Source organism: Alosa alosa, chromosome 17, assembly GCF_017589495.1.
Source record: "Alosa alosa isolate M-15738 ecotype Scorff River chromosome 17, AALO_Geno_1.1, whole genome shotgun sequence".
Taxonomy (NCBI): domain Eukaryota; kingdom Metazoa; phylum Chordata; class Actinopteri; order Clupeiformes; family Clupeidae; genus Alosa; species Alosa alosa.
Window position 1 is genome coordinate 15,714,861 of NC_063205.1, and position 18,367 is coordinate 15,733,227.

The 18,367-nt window shown below is 43.9% G+C and overlaps 1 protein-coding gene across 1 annotated transcript; it reads left to right on the forward strand.

Moving 5' to 3' along the window:
• The first annotated feature begins 296 nt into the window (after positions 1-296).
• Positions 297-17,286, forward strand: LOC125310511 (actin-related protein 3). The gene is made up of 12 exons (XM_048268015.1): positions 297-492; positions 2,938-2,993; positions 4,976-5,100; positions 7,461-7,571; positions 8,391-8,486; positions 9,018-9,125; positions 9,572-9,715; positions 12,815-12,988; positions 13,193-13,285; positions 13,752-13,877; positions 15,709-15,792; positions 16,212-17,286. The coding sequence occupies exons 1-12, from the start codon at positions 449-451 to the stop codon at positions 16,305-16,307; spliced, it is 1,257 nt and encodes a 418-aa protein (XP_048123972.1). The 5' UTR covers positions 297-448; the 3' UTR covers positions 16,308-17,286.
• Positions 17,287-18,367: the final 1,081 nt, after the last annotated feature.

Sequence of the window (18,367 nt, forward strand, 5' to 3'; positions counted from 1 at the left end):
TAAGTCCAGACTGGCCTTTGGTATGTGGGGTATGTAAAGATGTCCAAGACAGATGTTCAGCCTGCTCAGGTTCACCATCCTCCAGTTTGCACCAAGCTGTCAGCTTTAGTGGTCAAGCTGAAGCCTAAAGCTTGGTGATGTTATGAAATGCTGCTCCAATTGCGCATCCCCTCACACACTGTAAACTAAGAAGAAAGCTTATGCTTGGTCTGGTCTACGATTTTACTTCCAGCAAACTGTAGCCCGTATTTCTGCTTTCAACCTTACGTCAGCCATTTGCAGCTTCCGCGTTGTCTGGAACTAATTGCGGAAGTAGACGCTACTCTGTTCGGGTTCAGGGTTCCGCCTCTGACGGTCTTACCTCTACCCGAGACAGAGAAAAATCTACAATTTAACCACTTGAATACAAAATTTAGGCAAAGCAAATTAGTTCTAAAGAAGACACACGATGGCAGGACGGTTACCGGCGTGCGTGGTTGATTGTGGCACGGGGTAAGTTGCTGCTGTGATAGCTTGCTAGCATAGCTGGTACTTAGATATATGAATGCTGGACCAACAGGCTAGCTAGTTGGCTAACTTAGCCAGTCAGCATTCGTCTTTCAGAGCTGGCATATCAGGTAGCTTGGGCGGAAATTTTGGGTGTGTTCACGGATCAGTTTGTACAAGATTATTTGCACAGATGAAACTAGACGTGGAAATACGATGTGTAGAAAGTCTCGTTAATTCTGTATAGGAATGAACATGTATGCAATGACACAAAGCGTCAGCTAGTTATTTTTTCATTCATTACTATGCATCGGCGAGCCATGCTAACACTAGCTAGCTACCCACGGATATTCATAAGATGGGGCCAGCAGTGAGCAAATAGGCTTGCCGACACGAACTTCCTCATTTGTGACCAAGGAATAGGACAATGATGCCACTCTGTTTTGCACATTATTCTGTTACGTGGTTCACTGTAATCCCAGTTTATTAGCTAAATAGGTCAGATAGCTTGTAGCTATTCGAGAATATCGCTGCCAGCTAGCTTGTCAACAAGGCTAACCCAGATAATAGTTGCCATAGCCAGGAAGCTAGCTAGTTAGCGGAGTCTTGTTGCCAAATCTGACAGCGGTCGCTTATGCAGATCTCGTTTCTACTTCCTGGCCTTAATGCAGGCGAGTTCAGTTATGCTTTAGAAAATTAGCGATAACAAAGTAATTTGACTGCAATAAAGTCACGTTATTGCAGACCATTTTACGTCCATTGGAACATATCTGGATTACAGCTGTTTTGCACGTGTAGAAATGATTCGCTGACTCTGTTCGCTTTAGTAATGTTAGTGTTCCTTTTTGCCTTAACGCTACTGTTGAAACGGTGTAGTTCCTTATAAGGTATTGTCCCCTGTGACAGTCACCCAGCACAATGCTGCTCCCTAGTCGTCATTGTGGTCTAGTTTATATGTGTTACTTCCTCTTGCTGTATAACTTTTTCATCTAGGGAGAAGTTAATACTTTCAGTTAACGGTATGGTCACTCTTAATAGCAGTGTTTAAGTAATTATTATTTCAACTGTAAACAGACAGCAAATTCTACACAGGGAGAACCTCGGGCAAACATTTTTCAAGGCAGTGATTGCAGCGCTGAATAATGTGACTTATCTGGACAAGTAGGGAATTCACTGTGGAATGCTGTCTGACCCCGCCCTTACCTGCCAAGGTGTTTGAGAGCGGGTAATGGGCGGGCTCCCAGATCAGTTATTTACACACCAATCCTACCTCCTTTTCCCCCACAAAACGTTCATAACAGCAGGCTCCAGATCAGATGTCAGTTTTGGAAAGTTACATAGAGGCCAGTTGACAGAGAGCAGCTGCATGCACAGACTAGTGGTAACATCCACTCAGGCCAAGGCAGTGTAATAAGCAATAGCAAAGAAACAGATGCCTCCCACCCAAATAAGTGAATTATCCTAGTCATCATTACATTTACATTCTAATCATTTAGCAGATGCTTTTATTCAAAGCGACTTACGAAATTAGGAATAAGATTCAAGCTACAATGCAGAGGAGACCTTAGGTAACAATAAATACTACATCAATAAATACTACTATGCAGAGCAGAGGTAATAGAGAGGTAAGGCAGAGGTAATAAATATGTCAAAAATAAATACTACTACCAGAAGATGAAGTACTAGAAGTAATAGTCAAGTGTATTGAAAGAGATGGTGCTAGAAGGAGAGGTGGTCGAGGTAGAAGAAGGAAAGTGTATGGTACAGTAAGTGCATGTTACCATTAATGGTGGATGATTCTGATTTCCTTTAAGCCATACCTTAGGGTCAATAACTTGCTCAGGCCTCCATATCTTTATATACTGGTCACTGAACTGCTGTGACAGGATCCCGAATCAGCTCTAGGCTGTTTGTTTTGGGTAATATCCAGGTTGAATGCCCTAGGCTTTTGGTGTGCGTAATAACAGTGCTTGTCGGACCTTGTCAAGGCTTTAGGTCAGTCAGTCTTGCGCTAAGACGGCTGGATGTACATGACAGAACACGCACAATGCAGAGTGCAGCTGTTGCAGACTCACAGCTCAACTCATCATGAGCAGCCAAGCAACCAAGTCTTTTACGGTCTCAGACTAGGGTGTTAAGGACACTCCAATCATAGCAATCAAACAGCAGTGTGTAGAAATTCTAATAGGTTTTCATTGTTTTTCCAAGTGCGGTAAACACTGCCACTTCTCCGTCTGATGCACTAAAGCTGTTAAATCAATAGCAATTTAGGTGCATTTATCGTAGACTGTTCTCAAGTAAGCCACGGTGAGCCCTTACACATATATAGAACATACAACAATAATGCTATTCATTCATACCTAGCATAAATACTACATAGTGGGATGTAGCAAAAAAAATATGTACAAAAATGATGGAATAAAAGGTCTTTCTATCTCTCCCTTCATCTAGATACACAAAGCTTGGATATGCCGGCAACACAGAGCCACAGTTCATTGTTCCATCCTGTGAGTATACTTTCTTGGGTAATTTGCGATTGTGAAAGTGTCAAATGTCCTAATGTCATGTGTATGTCAAACATGTTATGGGCTTCATAGTCTTCAATAGACGGCTTTGAAATTCCTTTGCATACACTTAATTATGTTCATTTTCCAATACAGACAGAGTACAGTGAAGTCATTAAGTTAACATAAACATTGTTGTCTGAGAATTGTCGCCTTGTATAGTTCTTCTGACAGAGCCACAGGGCTATTATATGCGGCCAATGTGTTTATTAGATGGACAGTAATAGCTTAATGCTCAGTTTGCAGACTATTGTACTCTATTACAGAAGAAAGTATGTTCAAGCACAGATATATCACCAGGCTGGTCTTGGCATCACACCTAACCATTAGCCCCTTTTCAGTTGAGTTAGCATGAGGTTCTCATTGGAAATCAGCGCTCTGTAGCTAGTAGCGTCTGTCGTCTTTAGCACAGCTTGACAGGAAACGATCTCCCAGGCTCCCCGGCCGCGCACAGGAAGTGGCTAATGCTGCCCCCGTTTACCCCCATCTGCCCCCTTTGCGCCCTCTCTCCTTCCTCTCTGTGCATAAAGAACGATGCTCTGCCAAGCTCAGCACTCTCTATGCGCTTTTAAGTAGCCACCAGGCACGGCGAAGCACTGTAATTTTAGATGGCTTGCCTTAAAGTAAGTTTCCGGAGAGAGAGGAGAAGAGCTGGGCCTGAGGGACTCTTGTTTCATAATGCCTCTGGGCGCCCAAACTCACCCCATGCAGGAACATTCAAAGGAGCACCACTTTCATGCAGAAACTTGCAATGCAGTGATGCCGTGAGACCAGAATCAGTTCTGCAATCGTCTAGTCAGTCAGTCAGTCACATATTGTAAAGCCTTCTAGGCGCATTCTGATGCACTGTAGTGTCAGTGATATAGGCTAGTGTTAGTTCCACTGTTTCTATGGTCTGCTTCTTTGCATGTCACCCATAACAACACAGGGCAGGGCAGGTCTCCACTACTCCCGAGTAGAAGAGCGTAGGGTTTAGAAATCACACAGGTTTATACAGCTGTGAGAAACTGCTGTCTACACATTTGTGTGTGTGTGTGTGTTTTAAGTAGCAATTCAATGTTGATGCTGACAGAGAGAATCCTGCAGATTTAGACCACAGTTCCACAGCAGCAGCAAAAGCAGCGTTGAACCTTGCTGTTGAAATAGTGCTTGGATGAGTCAGATGTCTGAAGCAGGAAGTGGCAGCCATGTTTAGAATGAGGGAGCGTTGCTTAGTCAGGTCCGTGGTCACTTCATTTCAGCTTTTCTGATAGAACGGAGCACTTCTCGATGAAGCTGAATTCAAAACCTCGGCTTGGTGTGCCATAAATGGGAATGAGTTTGAACCTGAGGTTAATGTAACCGTCTGCTCTTCAGCTTGCTCTGAAATGCAGATGCGGTGGAGTTGCTGCACTGTCTTTTCATATGGGCTAACAGAAGTCGCGCAACTGCAACTGACCAGCCACAAACTATTGCCTCAGTCCCACTGTGTTGTCTTATTTTTAGAGTGTCGTATGAGTCATTTAAGAAGTTATCTTGGCCAGTCGTTTCCTCATTTGGTAAAAATGTCTTTCTCCACCCACTTTGATGGCATGATTGTTTAGGCCTAGATATTTGGGTGTCTCCAAGTGTAGACATTACATTCTCAAAGTCTGTCATCCCAGATAGTGGATCACTAGTGGATGGAATGTACATATCTTCTTCTGATCTCCCACATGAGTGACTGCCATATGGGTTTAATACTCCTATTCCTGTGGGACTAAAGCACATGTGGTTTTTTACTGTGACGAGATTTTCTATTTCTGTTGCAAACAACAGGACATTTTGACCATTTTGTTCCTTCCACTTTTGGACTACCATAGTTTGACGTACGTGTATCTCTCCCTCTCCCTCTCCCTCTCTCTCTCTCTCTCTCTCTCTCTCTCTCTCTCTCTCTGCCTGTGCAGGTATCGCCATCAAGGAGTCGGCGAAGGTGGGCGATCAGGCTCAGAGGAGGATGATGAAGGGCGTGGATGACCTGGACTTCTTCATCGGAGACGAGGCGATAGACAAACCCACATACGCTACTAAGGTGCCGCACCTTGGAGAACAGTGTGGGGTTGGGGGGATTAGACTGGGCATTAAGGCTGTCATGACTCACCACAAATGCAAACTGTGAAATGAGTTACATTTACTGTGTTATGAAGTAGAGCTGCTAGTTACCAGGATCATGAATTACTCATAGCTTTAGCATAGGTTGATCTTATAATGCTAAGTATAGTTAGAATAGTTAATCCTTACTCTCTTGGTGTTTTAGTTGTTCTGAGTGTCTTATCCAAAAGTTCATTATAATAGTAATTATTTTAAATTTATTATAGACCCCTCTCTTCAAATGAACCTAGACTACACCCTTTTTTCCATGGCCGCACATCATTAACAGCTTAATTCATTTATCTCCTGGCGTGTAGGCAAGTAAGTGTTTAAAACTGACTGTATGATATAGTAAATAGGAAATAGGCAGAAATGAAGTCATGTTCAGTGCCCAAGAAACCAGGAAGCCAAAGAGAAAACGCCTCTCTCACTTGTTCACTCACGCCGTCCTGTACTGTGATTGTGATCTGATTGTCATCAGTCGGAACAGAGAGGTTTCTGTGTTAGCTCATAGGCTAGTTCCCAGGGACTATGCTAGATATAGCCTGTAGTGTCTGTGATCTAGTTCTGAGAATGCTCCTCCTATCTGCATGGTGATTGGTGTGTGAGGCAAGAGTGTGAAGTTTCAGTTGTCAGGTGTGAGGATGAAGTTTCTGTTTGATTTATTTGTTTGAATGACAGTTTGCAATTGCAAAACAAACTGACAGTTTGAATTGTGCCTTTAGCCTATGAATGGAGAGAAGGGAGTGACTTGTTATTTGAGTTGGCAGATCTAAGCCCACCAAGAGCATTTTCACTTGTTGTAAACGGTCAGTTTGAGTGGCATAGCTTCAGGGTAAGGATATCCAGGAGTGAACGTGTGCTGTTCCTCTGCGTTTGTGGCAGTGTGTGTGTGTGTGTGTGTGTGAGCATTTTCACTTGTTGTAAACGGTCAGTTTGAGTGGCATAGCTTCAGGGTAAGGATATCCAGGAGTGAACGTGTGCTGTTCCTCTGCGTTTGTGGCTGTGTGTGTGTGTGTGAGCTGGCGGCTCTGTCCTCGGCCAGTTCCCTGGCCTGTAGTGGGTGAGAGTGGGGCTGTGTCCAGGGCCAGTGTCCCCTGGAAGCTTCGCAGTGGGCCGCAAGACTGGAGCTCTATCCGTAGTAGTGTGGTGGGGAGAACCTGACACTCTGTTCCGGTGGTGAGATTAGTGTTCGTGTAGTGGTGGGTGAGAGAGGGAGAGGCTGGAGCTGTGTAGGCAGAGAGGCTGGAGCTGTGTAGGCAGAGAGGCTGGAGCTGTGTAGGCAGAGAGGCTGGAGCTGTGTAGGCAGAGAGGCTGGAGCTGTGTAGGCAGAGAGGCTGGAGCTGTGTAGGCAGAGAGGCTGGAGCTGTGTAGGCAGAGAGGCTGGAGCTGTGTAGGCAGAGAGGCTGGAGCTGTGTAGGCAGAGAGGCTGGAGCTGTGTAGGCAGAGAGGCTGGAGCTCTGTAGGCAGTGAGGCTGGAGCTCTGTAGGCAGTGAGGCTGGAGCTCATGTAGCGGTGGTGGGAGAGACTGGAGCTGGTGTAGCGGTGGGAGAGACTGGCACTCTGTTCGGCGCTGGCTCCGGGCAGGATTAGCCCACTCTGTTGTCTGCTACTGGCAGGCCTCACCAGCTGGCTGCTGAACGGGCATCCTGACTGGCATTCAGATGAGGCCCTGTGTGTGTGTGAGAGAGAGAGAGAGAGTGTGTAAGAGTGTGTGTGAGAGTGTGAGCGGGAGAGAGAGTGTGCATGTGTGAGTGTATGTGTGAGAGTGCATGCCTGTGTGTGTGTGTTTGTGTAAGTGAGTGGGACGTAGACAGGAAGAAGTAAAGCTTTGTATGTTTGACAGGCAGATGCGTTTGAGAGCCTCTCAGTGAATATTTTACTCCTCCATTCATTCCAGCACACACTGAACCATGTGACCGACACTATAATCAACTCCCAGTGCTTGCAGTAATTAAATGCACCTCTCTCTCCTTCCCTGGGATTTGAACCTGTGACCTGCCAGCCGACTGTTGCTGTCCATCAATAGATGAAATCTGCAAGTGCACCATTATACTGAATTAAAAGCCACATATCTCTGTGCTGGCAGATGCCACAGCATTATGACTGCTGCGCTATCTTCCTCTGGGTCAGTTGCTTTTCCCTGAATAAACCCTTGTGTTCTTGCTCTCTCTCTCTCTCTCTCTCTCTCTCTCTCTCTCTCTCTCTCTCTCTCTCTCTCTCTCTCTCTCTCTCTCTCTCTCTCTCTCTCTCTCTCTCTCTCTCTCTCTCTCTCTCTCTCTCTCTCTCTCTGTGTCACAGTGGCCTATTCGCCACGGAATCGTGGAGGACTGGGATCTTATGGAGCGCTTTATGGAGCAGGTCATCTTCAAGTATCTGCGGGCGGAACCTGAGGACCACTACTTCCTGCTGGTGAGCTGCGTGTGTGCGCATGGGCCTGCAGGTGGAAGTTGAGAGCCACGGCTTCCTGCCAGTGAATTATGTGTGTGTCTGCGTGTGTGCGTGCAGGTGGAACCTAAGGGCACTAATTTTCTAAAGGAGAACGCTGTTGTCAGCTTAACACCGTCGCTCTATTAGCTGCTTGTTCAGAAATAACATTTGCAACAAGAATTGCACCAGATTAAAGATTGAGGAGTGTAGAAGGGCCAGCTGGTCAGAATGCAGGCAGCTGACCAGTACCAGGCAGTTTTACAACAACATCTCAAAGATTTAGCTTGATCAGAACTAAACAAATCTGTTGTGTTAGCATTTCAGAATAACTCTTTCAGAACTTTTCCAGAGGAGGTTACACATACAAACCTGGCAGGAAATGTGAGCAAATGGCTGCTGTTGTAGAGTTACCTTAAAGCCTGTGTTAGTATTTGACTAATTATCAACTGGTGAATTATGAACTGTTGCATGGTAACATCCTGAAATGACTTTATGTTGAACCTTATCGCTTCTTGCTTGTGTCAGTGGTATTGTGGATGTTACCTTTTCACAAATCTAAATATTTAGAGGTTAACTATTTATAAAGTGGCTTAAGTGCTGCTGTAATTTGTGATGGGGTAATTAATATAACTATTAATCTGCAACAAGTGTTTCTTTCACATCACTGCATATATATATATATATATATATATATATATATATATATGGAAATAAGTATACATATATAATGATCTCTAATGTTGCTTTGGAAAACATTGTGTAAATATGATGGGGATAAATGTGTGTGTGTGTGTCCATCAGACGGAGCCTCCTCTTAACACCCCGGAGAACAGAGAGTACACGGCTGAGATCATGTTCGAGTCTTTCAACATCCCAGGCCTCTACATCGCCGTACAGGTGAGAGTCTGTTCACACACACACACACACACACACACACACACACACATTTACATGCACTCAAGTCCTGAACACTCAAGGTAAGAGCACACTCTCACGCACACACACATACACACACACACACCTCTTACATTTGTGCTCTCTCCATCTCCGTTGGCCACTCTCTTGTGCTGCCCCCGTGTGTGTGGTGTGCAGCGTGCTTGGTGAGCGTGTACTCGTGCACATGCCTCCTGTTCCCCACTGCCAGACAGTGTTTAAGAGGGCAGACAACAGGTTGAGCTCACGATTTCATCATGTTTGCTGAAGGATTTGTGCATGTCTGAGATAGCATGGGCGTATGCCGAATTGTTCAAGCGTGTGTGTGTGTGTGTGTGTGTGTGAGAGGGAGAGATATTATAGATGTTGTGGATGTGTATGCAGACGTATGTCGAAGTATTTAGTCATACCTGGGTGCAAAGAATTGTGTGGTGGATGTGTTTGTATGTTTTTGTACTTGATGGGAAAAATAACTGTGTGTGTGTGTGTGTGTAGGCTGTCCTGGCGTTGGCTGCTTCCTGGACCTCCAGACAGGTGGGCGAGCGGACGCTGACCGGAACAGTGATTGACAGCGGCGACGGAGTCACTCACGTCATCCCAGTGGTGAGTTCCTGTTTTTGCACTCTCAGTCTCAATCCTGTACCTCACACTGTTACAACACACACACACACACACACACACACACACACACACACACACACACACACACACACACACACACACACACACACACACACACACACACACACACAGATAAGCGTGCTCTACTCTTTTATATTTATAGCAATGAAGCACATCTACCCTCACACCACCAACATCACAGCCCTATTGGTTTCACATACACACACACTTTCACACACAAACGCTTTGCGCCACACACACACACACATACCACATTACTGTGTTTTCATACCCCTCCAAATACTTAAGATTCCACTGTTGTATTTTAAGAATTGATATTAATATGGTATCAGCCAAATCTAAATGCAAAATGTGGGATTATTGCACAGGTGCTGATGTTTGACCTTTGTGTGTGTGTGTGTGTACAGGCTGAGGGCTACGTGATTGGCAGTTGCATTAAGCACATTCCCATCGCTGGGCGTGACATCACCTACTTTACCCAGCAGCTGCTGAGGGAGAGGGAGGTGGGCATCCCCCCTGAGCAGTCTCTGGAGACTGCCAAAGCAGTCAAGGTAAGAATACACACACACACACACACACACACACACACACACACACAAAAAAAACACACACTACCCCTGGGTAAATTCATGTATACATGTGTATAGAAACGCGCACACACACACACACTCAATACTTGGGAATTGTATTCTCAGGAGACTACAAGGCGAAAGCACCAATCTCAGGCATCCCCCACACACATAGACACACACTTGTCCCCAGCAGTCTCTGGGGAGCAGTCTCTGACAAGGTGAAGGTGCCAATCTCACCTAATACACACACACACACACACACACACACACACAGTAGTCCTTCAGTCCCTGCGGCTGCTGAAGCTGTCAAGGTGATGGCATCTGTTTCAACTATCTCTCTCTCTCTCTCACACACACACACACACACACACACACACACACACACACACACACACACAGCTGTCGAGGAGGATGTTGAATCCAACCACCCTATGCACACTCACATGAAACACTGCACTAGCGGCCCTGCTGCCATTTCACCCCTACACCACCAGATGGCAGTGGTGCCCCATGGCAGCAATAGAACACCACTGTAACCGATGAGCCAGTAAACAGTGCAGAAACACCAGGGGGAGTGGCAGTGCACTGTGAAATGGACTGGATCTGCTATGCCCCACCCCCGGCTCACTCAGCATGTCCACACTATCGCAGTCTTGTCATCGTTGCAGCTCGACGAGCTTCCCGTGATCTGTCATCATAAAGTGGCATGTCATCTAGTCTGTTAGCAGATGCTCTTGTCTTATTCTGAGCAGGACCCCCTTTACAGTGCTAGCAGACATTTTAGTACTTAGCAAGCCCTGTGGGAGTTTCTGTTTCTACCAAAGCCACACACCACCATTTGAGACATGGAAGTCTGTGTGAATTTTATTAGCTTACACCACGGTGTTCATTTTCGATTTTGTGTGTTTGAGGTCTTGTAGTATATGGGCAGTTCTCTCTGCTTGTGTAACAATGCCGAATATCAGATTGCTGTGTTTTCGCCCCAGTTAGTTCTGCATTTGAACATTTTCCTTCTGCAATTCTGCAGAGAAAATTTCCGTGTGTAATTTTAATGAGATGAAAGTTTTATTTTATGCAGCTGTAGAAGTCTGGTGCCTTATGAGTTCCTCATAGCCGGGAGCTTTGGGGCTCCCTTGAGAGACCGGTCACTGAACGAGACGAAGAATCCCCCTTAGACTCTATTAGGAGTAAACTAATTTCTGTGCCTGTTCTACAGTGGTGGACAAATGTCCTGGGTTTTAGCATTTAGCCCTTGTTTCGTCAGCTTTTATAGCATCATATTCCGCTAGGGGAATGGTTAATATAATTGAAATGGCCTTTCTGTGTATTGCTTTAATACTGTTTGGTTGTTACTGATAGCAGCATTATGCCGCCTCTCTAAGCACAGGACCTGTAAGTAGATGTAATGTTCACTCTTAGAAAATGTGCGCGATAATGCAGAGCTAAGACGCATAACACTCACAGACTTTGTAATAACATTGTGATTGTGATCAGCTCACAAGTAGGTGTAAATGGAACATGTACAGTTAAGAACCAAATTATTCATACTCCTCATGGCATATTTGATTTAATGTTGATTTTCTCTTTATCAATATGTTTGTTCTGTCTGAAGATTACACTGCCACATGCCCATAGGTTGCAAGACAATGTGGTAGAAACCTGGAATCAGAAAAAGAAGCATTTTTATCTTTTTACATTTTTTAATGAAAAATGGTGTGTCCAAAATTATTCATACCCTTTTTAAATAATCAATGGAGACATCTTTATTTGCCATCGCAGCTCTCAAAATGGTTCTTGTAATACCTACCAAGCCTCTCTATGTCTCCACAATGATTTTGCAACCTTTAGCCATGTGACAGTGTCATTTTCAGTCAGAAGAAACCTATTGGTCAAGAGAAAATCAACAATACATCAATATTTGCTAGGGGTATGAATAATTTGGTTCTAAACTGTAAATGTGCTTGTAGAAGTTGTTCTCTTTGCACGCACTCCACTGCGTGTGGAAGTTTGAATCCAGTCACGTTAAGGTGGAACACCGGTAGCATCGCTGTCTGAGAAATCGCTTAGTAGCATCGCCGCCTGACAACTGGTCGCCTCGGGTTCAGTCCCCATAACCTGCTGTCCATTGTCCGAGTCAGTGTCCATGTTCTGAGTCAGTGTCTTTTTGGATCTGTTAAATACCACTTACTGTACTTTACTTAAGTGCTTATTACTTTATTACCTTATTACTCTGACAAGGTGAAGGTGCCAATCTCACCTAATGCACACACACACACACACACACACACACACGCACACACACACACAGTAGTCCTTCAGTCCCTGCGGCTGCTGAAGCCGGCATCTGTTTCAACTATCTCTCTCTTTCACACACACACACACACACACACACACACACACACACACACACACACACACAGCTGTCGAGGAGGATGTTGAATCCAACCACCCTATGCACACTCGCAGTCAGTCCCCAAACCTGCTGTCCATGGTCCGAGTCAGTGTCCATGTTCTGAGTCAGTGTCTTTTTGGATCTGTTAAATACCACTTACTGTACTTTACTTAAGTGCTTATTACTTTATTACCTTATTACTTATTAAGCATCTGCTAATTTCCAGTCATATGCGTCATATATGCCAAAGAGACACATTATTGGTAGATGTTGGTGTGCCAAGCAGACGCATTATTGGTAGATGTTAGTGTGCCAAGCAGACGCATTATTGGTAGATGTTAGTGTACCAAGCAGACACATTATTAGGAGATGTTAGTGTACCAAGCAGACACATTATTAGTAGATGTTAATGTACCAAGCAGGCGCATTATTGGTAGATGTTAGTGTACCAAGCAGACACATTATTAGGAGATGTTAGTGTACCAAGCAGACACATTATTAGTAGATGTTAATGTGCCAAGCAGGCGCATTATTGGTAGTGAATGAGGTCAATGTTCAGCAAGGCACTTCATCCATATGAGCGGTTAATGCATCGTGGGTTGTTGTTCTCTCTCTCTCTCTCTCTCTCTCTCTCTCTCTCTCTCTCTCTCTCTCTCTCTCTCCTCTCTCTCCCTCTCTCTCTGTAGGAGCGCTTCAGCTACGTGTGTCCCGACCTGGTGAAGGAGTTCAACAAGTACGACACCGATGGCTCCAAGTGGATCAAGCAGTACACCGGCATCAACGCCATCAGCAAGAAGGAGTTCACCATTGACGTGGGCTATGAGCGCTTCCTGGGACCTGAGATCTTCTTCCACCCAGAGGTAAGCCACCCAGCAACTTAGTTGGTTAGTCTGTTTCACCTTAAACAATGATTTTCCAGAATGTTATGTTAAATGTCGGTTGATCTGTTATGCAGTTGTAGGATGTGTATAGAGTATATAGAGACATTTTCTGAAAGTTATATATCAAAAATAAGACCTGATCTTTTGACAACTAATTCATATTTTTTTCTCTTCACCTGTCAGTTTGCCAACCCTGACTTCACTCAGCCCATCTCTGAGGTGGTGGACGAGGTCATCCAGAACTGCCCCATCGATGTCAGGCGACCCCTCTACAAGGTAGCCTTCCAATAACACCTTGTCATTACACTTTTTTTCCACACACCTGCACCTGTTGTTTTGCCTGTCACACTCAGCTCAGGAGCAAAGCAACACATCAAAAAAGAAATGAGAGAGAAAAAAAAACACACACACCACATGGGCCATCATTTCAGTGGCAGGCAAAGTGCAAAATCTAAAGTCTAACTAAAGCTTATGTAGTAGTGAGGCAAAATGTATTTGCTACTTGCCATAAGATAGCGTTAGTTTAAGCACGTAACACTTTGCACATTGAGTGACTGCACTTTAGTTGCCTGTTAGTTGCCTGTTAGTTGCCACTGTGTTGTTTGAATTATTTATATTTATATTTATATAATATTAATTCTTTCATTTATAGATGAAATAATTAAGCAGACGCTTTCATCCAAAGAAGCTAAGATATGTTTGTATAAGTATGTTCTTGATATCTGTGTGTGTCGGTTTGCAGAATATCGTGCTGTCAGGAGGTTCTACCATGTTCCGCGACTTCGGCCGCCGTCTCCAGAGAGACCTGAAGAGAACCGTGGACGCCCGTCTGAAGATGAGCGAGGAGCTGAGCGGTGGAAAGCTAAAGGTGAGTTACCTCCTCTAGTTTTCACTTTAACTCCTGTACACTTGCACACTCTGCTTATCAGAGAGAGAGAGAGAGACACAGAGACAGAGACAGAGACACGCCACTGAATCCACCCAGATGGCCGTCTGGTAGCGCTCTCTGATGCAGGAGACCGGGGTTCGATTCCTGGTCACTGCAACAATTTTGAATGTCCATTTCTCACAGCTAAACCAAGCTAGATAGAAGGTTGGGCTTGTGGAGCTATAGGCTACATGGTCCTCGCTTTAGATTGGGGGGCTGCAAAATTTACTACAAATAGGTAAGAAAGGTCTTATAAGCATATTAGTTATCCACCTCTTTGTCTTATACACCATTAACAAGCATTAACAAGCTGCTTGTTAACACTTACAACTGTTAACAAATATGCTTGTATGTAACTTAAAAGGCTGCTTATTAACACTTACAAGCTGCATGTTAACAGTTAGTTAATGTTATTAAAGGATGACAACAGTTAACTAACTGTTAGTAATGAATTGTTAACTGCTTATTATGCACTGTTAATACCTAATAAGCACATGTTATTCTAAAGCGTAACCGCGTCTTTTTTTTTTTGTACAGCTCATGTTGTGTGCCAGATGTAACATAGCCAATGTAACGGCCACAGGGGCAACTTTCAAGTGAAGACTGTCATTTTCTGAATAATAGACGCATTGTGAATAAACTGTGTTTTATGCCAATGAAAAATAGACATGTACATTGACCAGTGGCGTGTAGTTTTCATCTGAAAAGGGTGTGGCACATAAAGTTACACCTAAACAATTAACATTAGGATGCAGGATCAACATGGCGTGACGTTTGCGGGTCGTGTGCTAAAGCCAATTATAAAACTTGAAGGAAGCGATGGGATTTCAAGCATAGTATAGGGGAATGAATACTACACCTCCTCTCTGCACATGCACACACAACACGGACAGAGAGAGAATACTGATCCATGTCGTCATTGAATTTGAGGAAGGTAATGACGGTTGGCCACAAAGTTTCAGTTGCGTTGTCATTACTTGTTTACCTTTTCCAATAAAACAGAGCAGTTGTTCTAAAATGGCCTACTATGACCACAGTTAATGCTGTGCTTGTTTAGGCCCTGCGCAATTTGCACACAGTTCACATCAGTTAAGACAAATTGATTTAAATATCAACGGGAGGGAATTTCTCATGTTTTTCAACTGACCTGGACAAATAGACTAATTTGGTTGCACATGTTCTCATTCAACACATTGTTGACTAACATGAGCTCCTGGCTGAAGTAGAGAAGTCCAATATCCTAATGAATCAGATTTTGATTGAGCTTTAATGAGAGTCAAAATGCCACCCCCCGTTATTAACCTCAGGACTGCAGAAATTTAGCAAAATGTATGTAAACCGTGATTTATGTTCAGATGACTAAGGTACATTGAATTTTGGTGCTTTTTTTTCAGGGTTTTTTTTTCCTCATGTGGTGAGAGAGAGCCAGAGAGAGAGAGAGAGAGCGCCAGAGAGAGAGAGCGCCAGAGAGAGAGAGCGCCAGAGAGAGAGAGCGCGCCAGAGAGAGAGAGAGCCAGAGAGAGAGAGAGCCAGAGAGAGAGAGAGCCAGAGAGAGAGACAGCTATTGACTGCAGTTTGAGACTAGAAGAGGACAAGTCAGGAGTGTAGATCAAGCACCTGAAGCTAATTATGTAACATTGTTTGGAGTGCTCTCCAGGACCCCCCGGCATTCCAGAGGTCAAGTCTTTCCATTTGGACAACCAGGAGCACTGAGCTTATTTGAATTGTTTGCTACATTTGGGCTCATCATGGTTTGTTTGTGTGTTTGCAGCCCAAACCCATTGACGTGCAGGTCATCACCCACCACATGCAGAGATACGCCGTGTGGTTTGGAGGGTCCATGCTGGCTTCCACTGTAAGTTGACCTCTGCTGGCCTTTCTGAGTCCACTGAGAGCCGTTCAACAGTTCAGGCTGGACTGCTTGTCCAGTGTATAGCTCTTAGTTTAATACATTACTACAGCACTGTTGTCGCAGTTGTTGTTACTGCAATGTTTTATGTTCCCGATATGCTGTGAGGCAGCACGTCTTTATTACCGAGACGTTTGTTTGAATCACTGTGGAACGATTTGTTTGCCATTTTCATCATTTTCATTACTCGTGGTTTTGTTTATGAAATCTAAAGAAACTAATCACAATCTAATTAGCTTACAAATAGCTCATTATTACGATTTTCTAATGTCATTTATCTCGTTTTTGTTTATTTCTTCAGCTTTTTTTTCCATCATCTTTCTCCTTTTACTCACTGATGAAACTCTGTCATTTGTTTCCAACAGCCTGAGTTTTACCAAGTGTGTCACACCAAAAAGGACTATGAAGAGATCGGGCCCAGCATCTGCCGTCACAACCCCGTGTTCGGGGTCATGTCCTAAAGTTCGAATAGCCAAACTGGGACCCCCCTGCCCCCGCACCCCACCGGGGGCAACGGTCTGTGCTGCAGTCCCTCCTCATCACCACCAGGGGGCACACTGACAGCTTACTGACAGCAAAGCGAGGAGGCACAGACAAGACCACAACATCCACCTGAAAAAGATGACCACACCCCATCCCATCCCCCCGCCCCCTCTCTTTCAGACAGCCAATCAGATACGCTTTGCTCGACAACCACCTCTTAAAAAAAAAAAAAAAATCCGCAAGACACCAGGTTGTAACGCCAAAACCATGACTAAAACTCGCATACTTCTCCCCAGCGACGTGGGTTGACCCAATTGTTGACGGTTATGATAATAATGATGATTTATGATGATATTATTGATAATTATATATAGTCAAAAAAAATAACAAACAGTGCCCAATGTGTTTTCTTTTTGTTGATGACTCGAGATAAGATATCGCTATAAGTACGAGGTGTAAGTGTCATTTTGTCATGGATCATTTTTGAATGCACTTCTCGCTGTGTACCAGGGAAGAGAAGTTCGTTTTTTATATATATATGCAAAGAGGAAAAAAATAAAATAAATGAAATGAGACAAGGCCTTGAAAGACCAATACGTGGCTCGGCTTATCCAAACTGTGCGCAGAATAAGTGGCCCAACTCTCTTTCTGCTTGCATTTTTAATATGGTCACGCTTCAAGCAGTTTACTTCTTCATATAGTTTTTTCTTTCTTTTGGTTTCTATCTCTTTCTTTGTTTTTGTCTGAATAACTTCCATCACGAGCACTTACACTGTGCCGAGGATGTCTATGAGAAAGAAATTTGATATTGATTAAGGAAAAAAATAATGCTATTAAAAATGACTGTTGGACCAGTATTATAATAGTCTTGGACGTCATTTGTCTGTGACCAAGTTACCAAATTTGACGGATAAAAATGCCTGTGAACATTCCAATAAAGGCATACACTCCTTTCTACTTTTGCGTCTGTGTGTGTGTGTGTGTGTGAAAGAGAAACAAAGAGCTGTAGGACCTAATCTTTCTGGAAGAGTGTTGGTTGTGTCCGTGTTATTCCTGAACTATGAATGTTTGTGTGTAGTCATAGTATTTTTGCCGTGTCTGCTTCTGCTGCTTTTGCTCCTACTACATGTATTGGGTCCTCTGCTAGATTGAGATGGTGCGGGCTGAGTTTGTGTTGAAACTCTTTATGGCTCCGTCCTTGAGCTGCATTCTTCTAGTGTTCTCTCTTTCTCTCTTCCCTTTATCCCTCTTTTACTCTCTCTCTCTCTCCCTGTGTGTTTGTATAAGATTGTATATTGATTCATGGCCTGCGTCCGTGGCTGTCTACGGATTTATTCTTTGCCTCGCAATAACCCCGCTATTCAGTGCTGAAGTTTGAGTCTCCACAAAATGACTCACATTCTCCTCTCCCCTCCCTCACTAAATGATGTTGGAACAGATGTGTCTGATGGTGTGAGCCGACAATATTCCAGAAAATATTCCTTTCTCACAGCATCCATCATTCTACAGAGAAAGGAAGGGCTGCTTCCCTCATATATTGGAGAGAGTCTTAGCGGTTTTCTTGTGAGCGCTCAGATTAAGTGCAAATTTATGCATTTTACGGTTGGAACATGTTCAGCTACAGCAGCCATCATGTTTTTGCAGTGAAAATAACACTGGTCTTTGTGTAGCATGTGTTCATTTTTAGATTTTGGTCTGTAACAAAGGAAGCTTAAGCGTGATGCAGGCTGGCTCTGCCATTCCATCCTGCTTTTTTTCTGTTGTCACATTTGCATTTGAAATAAATACCACATGTATCATTTGGTAGCTTAATTCAAACTCAATTGTAAGGGAAGTAGAAAACCTTCTACAAGAGTTGTAATTGAGTACCCAGTCCCCAGATATAACATGTAGTCTAGGTTGCACATATCATTAGGTCAACTTGTATCAGCACATATAAAAATTGGTATAGATGTACATATATATTAATTAACACCATCATTTCCCTGTGGGGATGAGTAAAGTAATCTATCTATCATATTATATCTACATCACTGTG

What these genes read in the sequence shown, in the direction of transcription:
- LOC125310511 (XM_048268015.1), top strand. Translation starts at nt 449, where the DNA reads ATGGCAGGACGGTTACCGGCGTGCGTGGTTGATTGTGGCACGGG. An exon ending in GTGGTTGATTGTGGCACGGG is followed by an intron (nt 493 to 2,937) that starts GTAAGTTGCTGC and finishes CCCTTCATCTAG; the next exon opens with ATACACAAAGCTTGGATATG. An exon ending in AGGACCACTACTTCCTGCTG is followed by an intron (nt 7,572 to 8,390) that starts GTGAGCTGCGTG and finishes TGTGTCCATCAG; the next exon opens with ACGGAGCCTCCTCTTAACAC.